This window comes from Sardina pilchardus, chromosome 22 (genome assembly GCF_963854185.1).
Source record: "Sardina pilchardus chromosome 22, fSarPil1.1, whole genome shotgun sequence".
Taxonomy (NCBI): Eukaryota; Metazoa; Chordata; class Actinopteri; order Clupeiformes; family Clupeidae; genus Sardina; species Sardina pilchardus.
In genome coordinates, this window is record NC_085015.1 from 27,162,514 (window position 1) to 27,182,549 (window position 20,036).

The 20,036-nt window shown below is 46.7% G+C and overlaps 2 protein-coding genes across 2 annotated transcripts in view; both read right to left on the reverse strand.

Moving 5' to 3' along the window:
* LOC134069966 (disintegrin and metalloproteinase domain-containing protein 12-like) overlaps positions 1 to 11,254 on the reverse strand; it is a 77,664-nt gene extending 66,410 nt beyond the window's left edge. The window contains exons 1-2 of the mRNA XM_062526136.1: positions 11,176 to 11,254; positions 370 to 503 (exon numbers count right to left, since the gene is read on the reverse strand). Coding sequence (XP_062382120.1) covers positions 370 to 503; positions 11,176 to 11,221 — 180 coding nt within the window. The 5' untranslated portion in view covers positions 11,222 to 11,254. The remainder of the gene's footprint in view (positions 1 to 369; positions 504 to 11,175) is intronic.
* Positions 11,255 to 14,705: 3,451 nt separating this feature from the next.
* The window catches only part of c22h10orf90 (chromosome 22 C10orf90 homolog), an 18,926-nt gene continuing 13,595 nt past the window's right edge, over positions 14,706 to 20,036 (reverse strand). Inside the window, exons 8-10 of the mRNA XM_062527074.1 lie at positions 19,947 to 20,010; positions 19,017 to 19,116; positions 14,706 to 15,399 (exon numbers count right to left, since the gene is read on the reverse strand). Of these exons, the coding sequence (XP_062383058.1) occupies positions 15,361 to 15,399; positions 19,017 to 19,116; positions 19,947 to 20,010 (203 nt within the window). The 3' untranslated portion in view covers positions 14,706 to 15,360. The remainder of the gene's footprint in view (positions 15,400 to 19,016; positions 19,117 to 19,946; positions 20,011 to 20,036) is intronic.

Sequence of the window (20,036 nt, forward strand, 5' to 3'; positions counted from 1 at the left end):
GGTCCGGGGGGTTCCGGCACACGAGCAGACACTGATCCTGAGTTGAGTTTCCACGCCGAGCCCAGACCAAATATTTGCACTCACGAGAGAATGTCTCTCTGTCATCTCCTGTTTTCACACTGTTACTGTCAACCCTGACCCGCTTGTCCTGACAAGTACTTGCTGACAACATTGGTTTGATTTTATTGTTTTGCTTTATCTATAAATAACTGCCCCCGATTATACCAACAGTAAAACACCATGACTATAGACACACACATAAACCCGTAAGTGGTTACTGATGCGTGTGCTCTGTGTGTTTGTGAACTGCGTGCAGATGCATCGCTTCTGTCCTCTCACTGACATGAAGACATCCATATGTGGACCTACCAGTGACCCCAGGTGGCTGATGGGTCTCCGACGGCCTCCTATGAGCAGCAGAGGCTCGATGGTCTGGAGGGGGTGAGGTGGAGGGACGGCCCTTTGCTGACCGGTCAGACCGGCAGGACCAGGTCCGGTAAACTCTGTGGGGAGAAAAATCAAAAACAGGATTTCAAACAACAACCACGTTCAATCCAAAATCATTCGTCTGGTCTCTACTGCCCACCTCATCCTTCTCTTCAACTGTTTTAAACTCGTTCGATTTGTTCTATTATTCAGGGGAAAAACACATCAAAGCACACGCTCAATAAAAGCCAGTCAATTTGGTACCAACTGAGCTGCGAACAAAATTGATCACATATAAGGTAGTTGGCGACGAGGCTGCTTCATAACTGTTTGAAAAACTGGTTTCTAAGATTCTCAGAGAGTAAGGAGAAACCCTTCAGAAATTGGACTCTGTGGTCAGATGGGACGCATTTAAGCCTGCTCACAACATCTGCTTCTTTCTTCAGCTCCCATCCCCTGCCAACAAAGCCCATCTTTAAGAGTGTAACAGCATAGCTACAACTTCACTAATCAATGCTTTCAGACATCAAGGGACAAGACATGTCAGTCTCCATGGAAACCCATTCCCTCCACTCTATCTATTCTGACCCGCCCCCCACCACCACCTTCTCTCTCCAAAGCTGATTTCCATAAAACTCTTAAGTAGGAAGCTTGATCAGCCAAAGCGTCATATTCTCTCTCTCTCTCTCTCTCTTCTGTCTCTCTCTCTCTCTCTCTCTCTTCTGTCTTCTTCAATGCCATGACAAGGCTCTCTCAGTGCCCAGGAACGCGGACTGAGCTGCGTCTCCTCCAGAGCTCAAAGCTCTTCCCCCACATCCTTGCCTCTCTGCATGCCATTTATGCACTGAGCTCTTCCAGAGGACGCAAATCTACAGAGACTACAGAGACTTTGGGATTCTTTGTGGTGTCTTACAGAGCCGAGGCAGAGAGAGGCCTTGCGCGCGCTTTCTCGCCCCGACAAATCACGTTCCCCCTCTCCCACCCTCGCATCCTCGATCCGGCGCTGGACAACCTCAGGGTGGCCAGTGCCTGAGAGGTCCAGATGGTCTCCGTCATGCCCTGTGTCCATCCACATGAGAAGGCAGCTATACATGCATGCACACAAGCCTGACAATCCAGGCCTGCAGCCCCGGCAGGAGTGAGTGATAAAGCAATACTGCAATGCTGAGGTCAAGAGCGTTTTCAAACAAAGCCGGGAGTGGATGGTCTGTGCCAGAAATCCAGCTCCTTCTCCAAAGCCTGAGAAGTTACTGGCGCTTTTGTTGCCTTCCTGTTTAATGCTCGTCATTGTCTGGCCAAACATTGGAGAGCGTGTATGTTGTTTGTTCTCAGTACCTCCGCCAACCTTTTCTAAATAGGATGACATGCTTGTGCGTATGTCAGTGTGTAGGATGTGTGCGTGTGTGTGTGTACATGTGTGTGTTTCTGTAAGGAAACATGAGCTGCAGAATAGCTTATATCCACTCTTCTGGGGCTCAGGGGTCTTTGCTCCAAAAGAAGCTTAAATGTTTGGGTAAAAAAAAAAAAAAAAGTCAGCAGTATCTGCCAACAGTGTGTGAGTGTTTGCGCGGGTGTGTGTTATCTTGTCTTTTTTCTTTTGCACATTATTTCAGAGACCTCTGTCTTGGGACACCCTTCATGCTGGTGGGCTGGTGATCATCATCTCTGCCACAGCCCCACAGAGAGAGACCCAGACTCTTCTGAGGGCCAGAGCCTGACACAAACCAGGCATGTGTGTTTGTGTGTGTGTGTGTGTGTGTGTGTGTGAAAGAGCAGCGCTCATGTCTTTGGAGATAAATACACATGCCGACACTCCAAAAAGCAGAGGGAGAGATGCACTGGGTGTTGACTCTTTAACCTGGACCAAACTCTCAAGCAAAAAAAACAAACAGCAGCACCTCAAGCTGATCCGACTGGAGCTGCCGTAATGCTCGGTGAGGGTGAGAGCGAGGTCGCCGCTCTTTTACGAGGGAATTTCAGCCCACAGATGGAATCACCATCACGTTCTCGACCGTTTCGTTCCGATGCCACCCTTTGAAGGCAAGGTTCACAACCATGGCAAATCGTTTTTCCTGTGCATTAAGGGCTGTCCTCAATGCTCGTCTTTGTTAGCTTGGCGTAATAGCAGTTTTATTCCTCTCTTGTAAACACTCTTATGAGACGGAGACATGCTGCAACTCTATTTCGGGTTCTTACGCCAACCTTTTGAAAAGTGCAGGGTCTGTGGTGGAGGTGTCTAAGTAGCCCTTGTGAGCACGAAAGCAATAGGAAAAGCAACCAGATGCAGTAAGTGAGTGATAAAACTGGCACCACAGCTTATTAACATGCTCAATAAAGGCATGTGTAAACACAAGTCTTAATAAATCCCTCCAAACCAATGACTGGCACGATGCACAACTACTGTATGGGGAGAGCTTCAGATGGTCTATTTATATTTCTTCAATAAAATTCAATAAAGCATGTGTGTCAAGCAAGTGCGTGTGTGTGTGTGTGTGTGTGTGTGTTCTATTCCAGAACAATCACATTTTTAAAAGCCTTGCAAATGAGAGCGTTTCATCTCTCTGAAGCTTAATTTTAGCTTCAGTGAAACTTTAATGACAATCAAACTGTTTCTGCAGCATGTACTGTAACTGCGGTGTTTAATTCTTACTTAGGCAGTTATAAGACCTTGCCAGTTCCATAAACGTGACTGACATTATGACACCCCTTTGATCTTGCAGCCATTGCCGGAGTACGTTTTAATCCTCCCAAGAACAGAGGCGCCGGTGTCATTCCCTTGCTCGGCGAGTGTAATGATCTGATGCTCGGGAGAACTCCTGTTGACAGAGGCACTATCCCGGGAGTCTAGCGATCACTCACCTGTGAAATAACACTGGAATATAAAGAACGTCTCTCCAGGATTTTTTTATGTGGTGTGACAACTAGAGCACTTTTATCAACACACCTTCAAAAGAAAACTGTCAATTTTTTCAGAGCCGCAAAAAAAAGAAGCCTATAGTGTGTCCACTTACTTCTGAAGCTTTGTTAAATTGAGGGAGACGGTGAAACAGTTTGGTGCCATCCCTTCCAGTAGCTTCACTGTAAGGAACTAAATTAGTCATGTCTAAGACCCAAAGTCCTACGGTTGGAACCACTGCCTTCTCTCTCTCTCTGTATCTCTCTCCCCCTCCCCCTCTCTCTCTCTTTTCTCTCTCTCTCTCACTCTCTCTCTCTCTTTCTCTCGCTGTCAGTAGGCTCAGGGTAATTCCTATCCGTCTTCTCACTGCAACTAGAATTCAGTGGCTTTCATCCTCATTTGATGACAGTGAGCTCCCACTGGGCATCTGAGTGTGCCCTTCACATAGCCACATAAGGACTGCGCAGGGTCAACTTTCACTGCCCCAGTCAGCCCCTGGCACCACAGTGGTGGGACTTGTTCTCCAGAAGTCACCCTGCTGAGCAGCATTTGATTAGGAATGGAAAAAAGACGACTGCCGACAGCGACAAGAATGATTCTTCTGACTCTGACTTTTGAAGGGAAAAAGTAGTGTGTGTGTGTGTGTGTGTGTGTGTGTGTGTGTGTGGAAGGGGGGAGTTTGAGGGAGTTAAAAAAAGAAACAGCAGTTGGCAATAGAAACAAGATGGAGTCTCGATTCCAGCGTCTTTTTGATCCGGGGAAAGGATGGGAAAGCCTGGGGTTCAAACACAGACCTTGGCGGAAGAGGAGGAGAGGGTTTAATGAGAGCATACTGATCCAATCACGGCACAGTCAGCCATGGATGAACGACTCGCCATTGAAAACAAATGTCTCCAAGAAGCAGAGGGGAGGACGGAGATAGGGACCAGACAAGCCCCCAGATTGGCTGCAAGTGTGCGATTCACATACTGTAGGTAATACACCCTGACGGATGCTCTCGGACATTTCCTTTTCCGCACGTTTGTTCATTTACGGTGGAACTTAAAAGGAGAGTGGGACTCGAAGCTATGCCAGAGCATGTGCTGTAGCCTCATTAGAGAACATCTGTTTTTGTCAACTGCACATTAGTGTCTAATGCAGAAGGAGCAAAATAAACTCCTGATGTTGAAAACAAGCTCATGCATTTTAATGCCTCATACTTTAGGTTGTGATGCATGTTGACATTTTGATTGAATATCATTAACTAACTCACTCTTTGCAAAGCAGACCAGCCCAAATAGTTTAAGGGGCGAAAACAACAATTACTACTGAATACACCATTCATTAACGAAGTATGTATTTTTAATTAGTTATTCCCTGAAAACACTTCCCTTCATAGCCCTTTGTGTTGAAGAAAAGCACCACAGATCCATCTTCAATGCTTCCCCATCCATACGAAAACACACAAATCAGCGGCAGGGCTTAGCGGGCCTTTATCAGCTGTTGTTCCTCAGGCTAATCTGCTCTTCCCTGGCCCTGCGGAGTGAGGATGTGTGTGTGTGTGTGGGGGGGGTGGGGGGGGGGGGGGGGGGTGGAGGGCCGCAGGGGTAAATCCAGTGGGCGGGTGGGTGTTAATGTTGGCCTTCCTCCATCCTAAACAGCTCAGCCAGTAAGGGGACCCTGGGTAAACAGTCTGCAGGTCCCTGTAGGAAGCCATCATGCCTGGTGGTGACATCACTGGTAACCTAACACAGGGCACAGGAAGACCTCCCCATTTCCCCTTTGGAGTGGCGTGAGCAAGAGAACGGGAGAGCCCTCCATCTTGTGCCCCCCCCCCCCCCCCCCCCCCGCCCCCACCCACGCCCTCAGCTGTCCGATGGGACTGAGGGCGGAAGCGGAGGGGGAACCGAGTCACGTTCCACTTCCAGAGCAGAGCCTCTCATGCATCCCATGGCCTCTGGGAGGGGCGGCTCGCCCTGGATGATGCCTGGCCTCGCGTCTGCGGCGGTCAGCCTTCCTTCAGGCCATTGGAGGATTGTACATCAAGAGATTCGCTTAAGTGGAGAAATAACTTAAAATAACGCACACATTACATATCCCCCAAACAGTTTAAACGCAAGAGAAAGTACATAATTGGGCCCATTAGTGGTCAACTATACAGTGTCCAGTAACGCTTTTCTGTCCTCCTCACCCCCCCACCCCTCACCCCCCGGTCTCTCACATTCATCATCTCTCAGGACTCTCCTCAGCGAGCGCAAGCGGGAGAGAGAGACGAGGCCTCACACATCCTGTTCCCCGGCTGAGTCAGCCACAGGGTCACACAGAGACAATAGACGACGTGATGTCCTCCGGTGCCAGTCCAGCGTGTGATGCCACTTCACACAATTGTTGTCGTCCCTTTCGGGGTAAATGCCCTCTGTGCCCACGTCGGGGTTTCCGCCCGGCTTCCAGCTCGCAGGCTGGCACTGCTGACGCGTACGGTCAAAGGAAGCACATGGCCCTGGCGCTGAGTCCAAAAAAGAGAGCGCAGGAGAGCCCTTTATCCCATAAAGCCCACGGATCTATCGCAGCTGTGCTGTCCACATCAACCATTCGGCCACGGCTCCAAATGACAACGTGTCATTTCCAGAGCCGAGGGGGAAGAGCGAGGACACTTGATGGCCATCTCCGGCCCCCCGGGACATCCAGCGCGGTCGAGAGCGGCCGCCTGCACTGAGAGGGAAGGAGTGAGATAATATCAAACTGTCACACTCCACTGACTCCCACTGAGGTATGCTATCGTAAACGTCCCGGGCACAAGTGTGTTAACCTGGCTCTGGCGGTCCACTGCTCCGTGCTCACTTACTGTTGGGATTACACACACACTCACAGAGAGAGCTGAGCGTACGTCTGGGTCCAGCAGACTAGATGTGCTTGGCCATCACGACTGACTGGAAAATGCCTTCTGAATTGAGCAAGTGCACATAAAGTCAAACAGTCACCGTTTGTTGAAACACCCCATGACAAATGTGCACTGAAAAGGTTATAGTGATCTGGCCAGAGATGGCATTTTGCTGCTGGCACCGACCCAGCCGAGAGGAGCAGCCTATCAGGGAGCAGCGTGTGTGTGTGTGTGTGTGTATGTGTGTGTGTGTGTGTGTGTATGTGTGTGTGTGTGTGTGTACGGAGGCACAAGAGGCACAGGCGGTCAGGCTGAGGACCACCCGCCCACCGGCATGTGTGCGCGCGTGTGTCTGTGTGTGTGTGTGTGTGTGTCCAGCAGCATGTGTGGGTGGGCGGGCCGAGCCGCCTCCGAGCGCCATGGGCCCGCCGGGTGTTGGTGAGGAGAGCCAGAGCTGCTCCACTCAGATAACCTCCGAGGTCATCGCGGGTCAGCGAGGTAGGGAGTATGGATGGCACAGAGGGACAAAACAAAGAGGGAAAACACATCAACAGAGACAGAGAGATAGGGAGGTCGTGCTGTTTCAAATGACCTTGAAATGACTATGCTTGTTGCTCGTTAGCTTCCTTATTCCATTCATGTGAAGCTCTGTATTTCCCGCGTGAGTCTCTTATCATTTAACGTCACAAAAGCAATCAGCTTGGGCTGATAGTGATTGACTGAAGATATTAAAGTCATGCTAATAAAGCTTGTTGTAGAGAACTGAAATGAGAGAGAGCGAGACAAAGAGAGAGAAATATTCTAAAACGAGAGACAGCAAAGACAAACGGTAGAGTAAAGAGTGTAACACAAAAGTTGAGTGATGTAAAAATTTAAATGTGATGGTTGTGGTGATAATGGGAACAAAGTTATCCGACGCAAAATTGAGCAATCTGAGCAAACAGTCGAGAGACAGACAGGCTTCCTGCTGGTTCTGGGGCTTGAGTCACACTGTGCTATGGCTCTGTTGTGAGCGCTTACGTCACCCACAGCCCACGCACACACCCGGAACACCATGCATATGGACACATGATGGATCACCTGCGTGGACACACACCTGAGCTTCACACACACACACACACACACACCCTGACCTGCAGGGAGCACACACAAGCAATAGACCCCAGCCAAGCACAAATCCCCCAGCTCCCTCCAAAGACCCAGAGAAGCAGAGAAAGAGAGAGAGAAAGATAGACAGATGGGAACAAGGCGAGCAGAGGAGGGAGGAGGAGGGTGGGCTCCCTTCAGCCTGAAATGCTCAATGATCCGTGATTTCTTAGCACTGCGAAATCTAAATTTACACATCTTCACGGATAGCAACAAGGCACAGAGGAGTCGGAGGACCTGAGTGACAGCCTGCTGCTCTTTACACATCTGAGAGGTGAGACATGAAAGAGACAGCCTCCATCTTCTTCACACATGGGATGTGGATAACATACTCCTAATCCAATTACTAAATGTATTATCCTTAATAGCAGCCTGGCCTGACCTCTTTGAACCGGTGCTTTATTGGTGTTTATGGAGCCTATAAAAAGGTCAGGCACTGACTTGAGCCATGGAAACGCTTTGGAAAAGCTTTGTAGATGTTTGCCTGCAGCAGCGCTACTTAACATGTAGCCTGAGGGACACATTTGGCCTTCTGCTGCAGCTCTGACTGTTGTTACAATTACAATCAGTATTATACCTTATTTCTATTGACACAGAGCAGAAAGTCTGCCCAGCCAAAAGCCCCATTCCCATCTCCAATATGTAGAGGCAGGCCATGATCACAACTCGTCAGCAGTTCAACTCAACTGCTGGGATGCCAAAATCAATGTGGACCATGCAGGACTTCCAACAACTTAAATGGGGAGAGGCAGAAGTGCTGAGAGGGGGGAAAGAGGCTGTGGCAGGACATTTGGAAATAGACTATTGCTAAGGTGAATATTGCTCTCTCCTGTTTTATTACAGAATACATAGACCAAAATGGACCCGCACTCAGCGTGAGCATACAAAGAGTTCTGTTCCTTCATTATGGAAACTTGTGGATGTAGGTTTATCAACAGAGGAGAGAAATCATCCGCTCAGCTCAGTGAGAGCTTTGGTTATGAGTAAATAGTGCTGTGTTTCAAGATGACAAAAAAAAACACCAGCAACATTTCATGCCAAATTAAATGGACAAGGATATGCACTCCAATTCATTCCAAAAATATCTGTCCTGACAAGACAAAACAACAGTTGGTACATTTCTTCTTCTACTTCAATAAATGCTATTTTCAGTCACAACAAATACATGCAGTTTACCTGTTGTTTTAACCATGCATGTGTACAAAACCTAGGAACATTATCTTCCAGATATGTAAACTCAAGTTCTTAACACTAAGGGAGGGCTCTAATTTAAATGCAAAGTGGGCAAGTAGGCAAAGTGCAGCATCAGACAACAAGCAAAGTGCCTTGTGCACGAACTAAAGCTTCTGTGTGCTGTGTAGGAGCATTATGTTACCCCACCAATGTCTGCACTTCGGCCCTTTCTCATGGTATGGTATTAAGTTATTACATTCGCTTTAGTTTGCACTTTGTCCATCATTTCCATTAGGGACCTATATGCCTGCATGTAACATGTGACATATAGAAATGGAAGTTGCCGCTCTTGGGAGCAGAGCAGTTTCACCTTGTGGCCCCAGAGCTTGTGATGTGGGGAGTCTTCCCCTTCCGTAGAGTTGGGATTACTGGGACCATCCTGACCTTTCAGCTTCTAACTACTAGCAGGCGCTGACGAGATTCGAGCAAGATGAGCCGTTTGAGTGGTGACAGAGACGGGCTAGTGGGAATGTGTTGCCCTCTGACCCCATCCCAGGGTGCATCTAGAGACCCTGCACGAGGTCAGTAGGGGGCTGAGGGGTTAAAAGAAGCCCAGCTGTAACACATTCAGACTTGGGCCTGTCTCTGCAGGCAGCTCAAGCACTTTTCCAGACCATGTATAAAAAAGGCCATCTGGGCGGCAGAAGCCCCCATGTAAGATTATCTGCTCAGATGAGACAATCCAGCAGAACAGTGGTCTCGTTTCCCTCTATGCTCCGCTTGTTGGAGGATTCCTTCGCCTCAGTGAGGGAGCTGAATTTAAACAGCTGTTGGGAGACACTGGCAGAGAGAGGCAACAGCCAGGCTTTCGCTTTGCTCAAGTTGTTTCAGCCTGTGCTCAATCAACTCAAAGTCCTCCCAGCGTCGGGCGAGAGACCATGAGAGAGAGACAGGAGAGAGGGAGGAAAGAGACAGATCGAGAGTGGGCCCCAGTACGCGAGCTGACAGATGCTGTGAAGGCTGGCCTAGAAATGAATATGGACACAAACTGTGTCAACTGTCGACAGAAATGATTGGAGTATCCTTTTGGAGGGAGAGAAAGAGTGCGAGTGGAACACGGAGAGATGACCCAGAGAGACGAGCGGCCAGCAGCACTCGCGGCTGATCTGCCTCAAAGACGCATACCGAGGGTATCACACGCACGGCGCAATGGTTTGAGTCACTGTGACCTAAATGGTAAATCATAGTCATTAAAGAAATATACGTTTAAAAAGCATGCGGCACACACATGCTCGTAAAGGCTGAGCGCTGGTGATTTGCACTAATTTCCCCACTCTCCTTGAACTCTTACGAGACACTCCATGCTGTTTTCACAGCGCAATCTCATCCGGCTTCAATTTGGAACACGGCAGCCCTTTGGAGCACCTGTTCACATGGAAACCTCCAGGGCTTTTTGGCTCAGCCAGTCTTCTAATGGCTCCCGCCAGGTAGAGGCTTCTCACTGAGGCTTTGTCCTTCCTCTCAACAGGGTAGATGATGGGAAGATGCACTTCCCACAACACTTAACTGGAGTCTCAGGGTAATAATACACCACATAACCCTGGAAAGCTTGCTATCCATGTCTCTCTGGTTCCATCTCAAGCTCCAGATGAATGGACATTTAGAGACCTGTGAACTGTGGATATGGCACAGTTGGCTCAGTTGCTGTGTTGGGTGGGTCTTAAGACCATCGTGAATTATGGGAAGGTTTAATCCAGTCACTAATGGATATTTATATTCTGGCAAATGCATAGCCTAATGACCTGACCAGAGCATCACGTTCAGAGACTTCACAAATGGGGTGTTCACCTCGTTGTCACGTCAACGCTTAGACTCTGTCTCAAACCCTGCTGTGAATGTCAGCACTCTTTCAATCAGCTTTCCACCTCCAACACCACGCGCTAAAGCGCACGCCTCGAGCTCTCTTCAATCTCATCCACACCTACATAGTCATTAATTCCGATCAATTTCATAAACAGCCTCTAACAACTTTTGAGCTTCAGTGCACATTAACGCATCGCGAAATGATTTGTCCTTAGCCTATGAGACTCGTGCAGGCACCCCAACTATACCTAAACTTTACGTCATTAGCTTTAAATATTGCGACCGACTGAATTAGTTATGAAATTCCATGGATTCATTTCTTGTCATCGACTTCCTTCCATCGAAACCTCTTCAATGCAGCAATTAAGATCAGAAACGCCAGCCATTTGTGGACCATTAATGAGAGAATGTTGTTGATACATCGCATTTTCATTACCGTGATGCGCACCATCTCCCCAAGACGATTTCATTATGATGATCATGGATCAAAGCTCGAGAAACGATGCATGGGTTTATGTTCCGGAATTAGCCTATATCCAGTGCCTTTACTCATTCTCCGCTACTCGTTCAAACAGTATAGTAGCCTACCTTAGTGGAGCATAATATTACACATTATATATCCAATATAATGTAATGTTTCCCTCATAGGTTGTAAAAACTAAAATGCATTGTCGTGATCAATGCAAATCTATAGCCTAAAGCTCAAAACATTGTTGTGTTAAGGGTGTGGTAGCTAAATTAAGATTTATCTTGAGGAAAAAAACTGCTTAAATCTACAAAAAACTATAATATATTTTTTAATTAAACTTACCTTTAGGTGTCTTGAATGGCAAGCTGCCACAGAAACAAGTTGTCATGGCTATGACATGAAGTGCTGTCAGCAGCGCAAACTTCTGGGTCCATCGCCGGTTTGACATGTTGACCGGCTTGGGATGAGCGGACAATCCAAGTATGTCACGGCAACGCGACCATAATATACAGTAGAACAGCTGATGTGCAGGACCTACACCACTTCCTGAAATATGATCAACTACGAGAAACCGTTAGAAAATCCTGGACCGACTCGCCGCTCCAACCAACCCCAGTCTCAAAGTTTCCAAATGGAATATCGTCTTAAAAGAGAATTATTCTTAGCCACCTCAAATGTTAAAAACCCAATTTTTTTGAAGGAAAACAATATGTGCATCGGGCCGATCATCTGGATAGGACCGACGTTGGCTGTAAAGCAATTTACAGACGAACAAAGTGTTGTCTATGAATACAACCATGTGCTGTGTGCACGGATCTCCTCAAGGTCCTAGAGCCTCCCTGTTCAAACTAGACTGATACCACATAAGTCTAACAAAGATAGGCTACTGCACCCCCAATTTAAACGATATACAAGGGGCAACAAGCAAAGTGTCTGGTGCATGAACTAAAATTATGCTTTGCACTGTAGGCTGTGGGACCATTGGGCTGACTTGATGTTCGCGTTTGGGGTCTTGCATATGGTAGCCTATTGGATAAGCAAATACTGTACACCTATGCCAAATTATTACATTAGATTTAGTTAGATGGGAGAGTTTTCATTTTGCTCATCAGTTAAATTAGAGCTCAATGTCTCAACATGTTCAACCTTTTAATAGCAAAGTCATAATTATTTTTAGTTTATTAACATATTCATATTGGAAAATGCTTTATTATATGTCTATTATTATGTCAATGTCACCTAGACATTTAAATACTTTAACTGTGATCAAGTCACATTAGATCAGTGACTGGGGTGTTGTTTACTGTGAATGTATTGGCTGCTGTGTTATGCCATATGGTGTGCCACCTCAGGAGTACGTGCAGAACCTGTGCAGATGTCAGAGGCAGGATTGCTCGAGCTGGCATCTCTGTGTACCTGGCACCATGCAGGAATGAAACAACCCACACACAGACACATGCGGCACGTCAACTAAGTGGCTCACTCGGAGAGAGAGACAGAGAGATCAGAGGGAGGGAGAGAGATCATTTGTTTTTAATGCCTCTCTATCTCAATCATTTCATCATATCCACTAAGGCTCCCGGGAATTTTGCTGAATTTTGATTAGAAAAGAGGACTGAACAAGGCAGAAGTGATAGGCTAGTTCACCACCAGTTCCTCTTCATATCACTGGGAGACTGTTAGCACAGTAAGAAAACGCATATCCACCTTGACTGCTACGATAACTGACCTCTTTGTGTGCTCAAGCAAAACTCAATATCTCTCTCTCCCCCCTCTCCCCCTCCCTCCCTCCCTCCCTCTCGCTCGCCCAGTCCAATCCAATTCAATTCTGTTAGCTCTATTGACATGCCAATTACACATTTGCATTTCCATAGTCCAGTGTTATTTACACACAGAACACAGCCTCCAACACACGGCTTCAAAATGAGAAAAAATGTCTCCCCCTACTCTCTCACTCGATCATAAATGGTATTTATAGTAAAAACACACTGCCAGTTTCAGAGTGAGTAATCAGTTGTGCATTTGCAGGGAGAGAGAGCCCAAGTCTGTGTTTTTTCTGTAGGCCTTGTTTGATCATACCTTTAGCATGGCATCATTGCACTAAGAGCACTCTCCTTAAGTCTCTGCTTTGGACTTCTAATTATTCAAGGCGTTTCTGGAACCCACACACGCACGTGCGCATACTCAGGCACACACACACACACACACACACACACACACACACACACACACACACACAGGTTCAGCCCTGCGGATTGCTTATGAAAACACAGCTGATTTGGTTCCATGTGTGGGTGCCTCCCTGAATCTGCTCCCGTGGGTGCATTCACAGTAGGGTACCGGGGAGCTAGAGAGGGAATATGAAATGGAACCCAGCTGTGACTAACTGCTTCGTGGGACATACTATAATCTCCTTAAAGCCAGTGTGTGTGTGTGTGTGTGTGTGTGTGTGTGTGTCCGTCCGGTAGTGGCATGACACACACCCATCAGCAGTCCACGGGCGTTGGGTTGAGGCACGGAGACATATTTCTCTGTTGTCACCTCGATTTCACATCTGTAATGATGCTTCTCATCTCAAACTGTTAGATAGCCTCTCTCTCACCCCCAACCCAATCAAAATTTCACACGTGATACTGCACATACATCAACCTAGCGCAGGAAAAAACACTCCAAATGCATAAATATTCTATATGGAGCCCCAATATCTACAAGGAACATCTTAGGTGTGCCTAAATGTATGTATTGAAAATTCCCAGCTATAAATTGAATCATACAGACCATAGAGCTTGGCTTATAGGCGGCTCTTTATGTTTTTTCGTCTCCCCTCAGATCACAGGGCTGTAGAAATGGGAGTGCTTGCCAGGGTTGTCCTGCAATATTTCACCACTCTTCATCTCCATCCAGAGGTGCTGCTTATGTGCAATGTCAAAGCACAGCACACGGACTCTGAGCTTACTCGCAGTCTGTCGCACATTTATTTCGAGAGGGCCTGTCAAACGTTCAAGAAATGAAATGTTAAAATGAGACCTACATACGCTCTCCTTAAAAAAAGGAATCTCGTAAAAATATGTTAATATTTCTTGTGACACCATAAACAAGCTCTAAAATTGGTTGGCCTAGAAGGCAGAAATCTGTTCAGTGAGTCGCTCTAATATGACTGAGATATGAAAAACAAGCCTGAAACTAAACAGGCCAGCAGGAGCATATGAAATATTCTAAAAGAAAGGCTCGGCTAAACCTGCCTTATCCACTTATGGTGCAGGAATGCACGCTTATTGCATAAATGGTGAAAGAAGCACGGATATGAATTGTGGTGAGAGGGAAATTGTTCAATAAAATAACAACGACCATATTTTTGTGGTTCTGCTTCAAATGAAAGTAAGATTCTATTCTTGGTCATGTTGACCAACCTCTGCGGCTTTCCCAAGGGTAAGTAAAAATTGCTACTGCTTTGATTTATGTTCTGTGCAAAAGGCTAGTATGGGAGAGGTCTGGTCTGCCCGTTTAAGGCTTATGATAAGAGGGACTCATCTAAAACAGCCATGGCTGCTCATCCCACATCCCCATAGCCTGCAGACAATGGCCTCTTTCACCAGCACTGTGCACTGAGTTCCATTAGCAGGGAATTCCCATTTGGAGAGGTCAAATACTTGGAGCCCTCAGCTAATGTCTAACAGAGAGGGAGTGCCCCTGTTTGTGTGCTTCTCTACCTCATCAGGAGCCTAATAAGGTAAACAGGAGGACTCCAAGGGTTGAGCCAATGTGGCCTCTCAGACTGCCTGGTCTCCATTAGTTTACCTGCTTTATATGCACCCTCTAGAACAACTTCTACCACAAGAGGACACCCAAGAGCAGGAATTGAATCACTCGCATGGTCTTTATCACATATGAATCTCACCCACGTAGCAGGACAACAGAGAGAGGTCCATTTAATAACACTTTGTATTCAGTTCAGAATGCACAGATCCTGTGCGGTCCTTATGGAAATGACATCACACGTATAAATTGGGTTACACACAAAGGACTCGCACTGCGGCTCAGCAGCGTTAAGGAACATGACTTGATCGCATTAGCTATGCTGCATTTGAATTTATATTACATTATTATTATCATATTATATTTGATGTCCAGTCCAAGAACATGTTCCTCATTCCATTGAGATGTGGTGAATGTATGTCTTCACTTTATCAAAGGTCTCTAGCGCATTAATTTGCACCATAAAACAGACACCCAGGTAAAGCTGCTCCAAACAGAGCCATAGAGGACATCTTACTATCAGCATTAAGGACATATCTGTGTCTTCACAACCATCTCCAAGGCACTGGCTGGTTCCTCCCGGCAACCCCTGTTCATGTCAAGCCACTGGTATCCCCCCTCCATGACACTGTCTGTGGAATGGGGTATTGTGCGTATAGCATAAGGGAGGCACTGGAGGTGCAGCTGTTGGCGTGGGTGACGAGGATTCCAGATGTTTCCAAGGAGAGGTCTGAAAGGAAGAGTGAAGGAGCGCTGGTCTTCGGTGGATCCTTAGTCAGTGCCTCTGTGGAGGAGTTGATCCAGCAGTTTCTGCAGAGAGGGAGAGAGAGAGAGAGAGAGAGAGAGAGAGTAATGCATACAGCACATTCTCAGGCCTGGGCGAGGGAACACTTCCCAAATGGAGCTCAGGTGAAATGCATTGTGTGAGTTATTCCGTCCGTGACACCTAACTGTACAGAAACATAAATGTGTAGCCAATTATGAACATCTTGCTCTGAGCACTTGCGTCAACCGCTAAATCTAATTAAAATGACTTATTACGCATCCATTAACAATGCTATCATGCACGCACACATTGAAAACGAGGTGTGGCTAACTAGTAAACTCCAGAGTTATGGGCTCTGTTTATCCCAGGATGACCCTGTTTCTCTCCTACTGTTTTATATTCTTTCAAGCATAATGAAGCCGACTGCATCAAAGCCCCCAGGCAGCAGACTCCCCTTGCAGGGCCAGCCAGAGCCACTATCTCCCTGAGTCAGCTGGGGCGAGAGCGAGAGCAGTGGCCAGGCCTGCAGGTCTCCCCGGCTGGACATATTACAGGGGGCGGCAGGAGCCCTTCCAGCCTGCATGATCCTACGGTCCAGCGAGCCGTGCGCACAACTGAGGGGGGTCCGGACTGGCTGGGAGAGAGGTGTGTGTGTGTGTGTGTGTGTGTGTGTGTGTGTGTGTGTGTGTGTGTGTGTGTGTGTTGCATGTGCATATATGTGTGTGAGCTAGGGGAGGATTGGCCATGGAAACAGCAGGGCTGTAGAGGGATCAGGACTGAGAGGGGGGATAATGGAGGGTGAGGTGTGTTGTGCAGCACGTGTTGCTCTGCTCATCAAGGGTCAGTGGTCTGCACATCGCTCTGAATGGGAGTGTGTGTGTGTGTGTGTGTGTGTCCCCATATGGCCGTGCACATGAGTGTGGACTGGCTTGTGTTTGTGTGAATACAAACGTGACACAATGTGCACATATGAGGATATACAGAACGTACACGTTAACTATGACATACGACGGTGTGCATGCAATGTTCATGTGCGTGGTCATGTCTTCATGCATGCAATTGTGTGTGTGTGTGTGTGTGTGTGTGTGTGTGTGTTAGTGTGTGTGTGTGTGTGTGTGTGTGTGTGTGTGTGTGTGTGTGTGTGTGTGTGTGTGTGTGTTAGTGTGTGTGTGTGTGTGTGTGTGTGTGTGTGTGTGTGTGTGTGTGTGTGTGTGTGTGGCCTCTCGCCTTGCCCTGTAGGCCTACTGTGCCAGGCCACTGGCAGTAAAGACTTGTTTGTTCCCAACGGAACACTGGGCCCATACACTCCCAGCACAATAGAGCTCTTCAGAGGGTGACCATGCGCCTGGCCAGCACAGAAGCCCACGGACGGCCCCGTCGCTACCCCCCCCCCCCCCCCCACTACCCCCACCTCACTCACTCACTCACTCACTCACTCACTCACTCACTCACTGTAAGTCACAGCATGGACACTTCTGCACACTCATACAAATTCAATTTGAAACCAGACACAACTTTAAGCTCCTCATCACTGTTAAAAATTCATAAGCTAATCATATTATTTAAAATGCATACTCTTTAAAAAACAATGAGGTATATGGGGGTTGAAATTAGTTTGGGTTGGGACTTGGGAGTGGTAATGTCTGATTCTAAGATGCTTAGTATGCATAAAAATGTTGTTGTTGCCTTGCCATTGAGAGTTGGATATCCTGACTACACTAAAAGCAGCAGACCAAAAGGCCTGCTTCAACTCATTTCTGAACATACTTACTAGAACACAACTTTGATCTTAAAATGTCTGAAGGCAGATTATGTGTCCCTTGAGGAATGGTTGATAGTCTGACTAAATGAGCTGTGTCTTGTCAAGACATTCTCAGACATTCACTTTAGGCTCTCAACATTTGGAGAAAAACATTGTGCAGACCTACCAATAATAAGAACTGTATACATTTAAATTGTGTTATTCAAATTCCTGGCTCTAAATGATTCAGGCACAGGTGTTACTTGTGATAATGTGTCTGGAATTCCATAGATTGCAGGATAAAACACTTATTTTCTACTTTGTGGGTACTTTTATCCTTGTACTATTACTTCATATATTGCAGCAACTTTTATAAAAATATAAATCTTTATAAAGATACAAAGTCTTTGCTATCAAAATAGAAACTATCAGGTGTGCTGAGATATTTTGCATGTAGAGGATAAATCAGTGACTGGCAGTTTGTCTCTTACTGAAGCGGTCTCATCCTCTGGTGGTTGAGCAATTTGAGAACAACTAGTGCCCCCTTGTGGTCAATCAACACGTTTTTTTCTGACTGAATTTTCTTAACCTGGTGAATTGTTTTTGTGTTAACATTCCTTGGCAGAATACTCCATTGTTAAATGCTGTGATGAAATTTTGAAGAATACTTAGGAATGCAATGTCAATGCCACATAGTCATCCAGGGTACTCATGAGATGCATTAATGCCTTTGGAAAGGTTACAGAGACGTCTAAGTATGAAAACAGGCGTATATGACAGTTTATGTTCACCTTAAAATTTATCAGAGAGATAAAGCACACATGACTGGTGATACCTAAAATACTTCCAGATGAGCACTGTGAGATGGAAGAAATTGTTCAGTGGAAAATCCATAGATGAGAGGCAAATGAATAATTTGAAGGAGTGCTCTCTGCTCTGCTTTGTCTGGTACAGTTCAGATTCTGGTGGTCCTGAGGGAACAACAGGTGGCCTAGATGATGCCTGATTGCAAATGAACACAGCACCTGCCGTTCTAATGCTCCTGATTCTAATCACACCGCTCCTGTGTGACAAATGGGTTTGTCCTAAAGGTCTGAATTAACCTTAGACTGTCTATGGGCCATGCATGATAATTACATCATAATATCTACAATTAAAGACAAAACAGACAAATACAGAGAATGGAGATAAAAACTTGCAACCACAAAAGCGCTCTGTTGTTTGCCCTTTCCTGAGTTTAATTGAGCGTGTAGGACAAAGGTGTATGCCATTCGCCTGTGGCTACTCCACGCCGTGATGGGGTTTATAATAATCAAAATAGTTCCTGCAATTAGGCATCAGAGCCAGGGGGCCCGGTGCTGTTAAGGATAGACTCATATTCAGCACACAAAGAGCCCAATTTCACCTGTTCATCTGCATAATAATTACCCGTGTAGCACAAGCCCCCTGCTGATGAGTACAAGTGAATAGACTGGCTCTATAGTCGACATTATCCAAATATTGGAATTCATAATTAAACCGTCACACTAACATTTTGACACTGACATTTAAACATTTTAATTCTAATTTCTAAGTAAATGAACTGTATTGAAATGTGCTTACAGTAATACAAATAAATTGTGATGGGTAATTGATTGACTAATTAATTTCTTTATGTAGCAATAATTAATGTAAATAGCTGCACCCATTAACAGAAATTCAACATTTTGACGTGTATTCACACAAGTGTCTATGATGGCACTTTGATCAGTGTACTGTAATTCAAATGTACTTTAGAAATACATTTGACTTTACTTCCTAGTGAAATACTTTTCACCTTCTGTAGGGGAAGAAAGTGAACTGCTACTGGAGGGAACGTTGGTTATATATAATACTGTATAATCATGCTATGTGCCTGTGAGCAGTGCTGTGAGAAGTGACCTTTTTAAAGATGTCCACCCGCAGCCTGTTGGTCAGCGTGGCGCTCCTCCTCTTCTCCTCCTCCCTCCTGCGCTTCACCTCCGCCTGGCCCGCGTGGCTCCTGTCCCCGCAATCAGCACGCGCAGTGTCAGCAGCAGGTCTCAGGGCGCCATGTTGGACTGTCTGCTGGAGCTTTCATTAGTGTAGAGGCCCGGCCGGTGGCCAGCACAACCGATAGAGCTGCCACCGAGGCGCTGTCCTCTCCCCACACACCCTCTACACTTCCCCACACCCCCCTACACTCCCATTCAATCCATTTGGCCACAGATCAGTACACAGAGATCCTGTATCTCAGGGCCCAGCAACAAACAAATAGGAGGCTGAGCATCTCATCAGATGGGACCAGCTCTCTCTCCCTGTCTCTTTCTCTCTCTCCCTCTCTCTCCACACACACACACACACACACACACACACACACACACACACACACACACACTTCTCTCCCTCTCTTTCCTTCTCTCCCTCTCTCCCTCTCTCATTCTCCCACACCCTCTTCACCCTCTTGGCTGTTTTTCTTCTCTGTTTCTATCTCAACTATCTCCCTATTTAGGAAGGCAGTATTGATGAGACGCTGATGCAGGCGAAGATAAAAGAAATGCACCTCTCCAAAAACAGCGTGTGATTGCAATCTCACCTCCCCCTCCACCCACTTCCCCTGCATTCTCTCTCCCTCTCTCTCTTACTCTTTCTCTCCCCCTCTCCCTCTCTCTCTCCCCCTCTCTTTCCCACTCTCTCTCTTTCCCTTTCTTTCCCTCCCTCCCTCTCTCCCTCTCCCTCTCTCTCTAAGGGATTGTATGAGAGTGAGGGGGGAGATGTGCCAATACAGATGAATGCAGCTGCAGACAGGAAGTAGCAACAGTAAACCAGAGAGGAGATTGAGATGTAACTCACCGCCGGGATCTGGGCTGCGTCTCCCTCGCCGTAACAGCTCTATCTCTGGATTTGAAAAGGTTATCTAAACACACACACACACACACACAC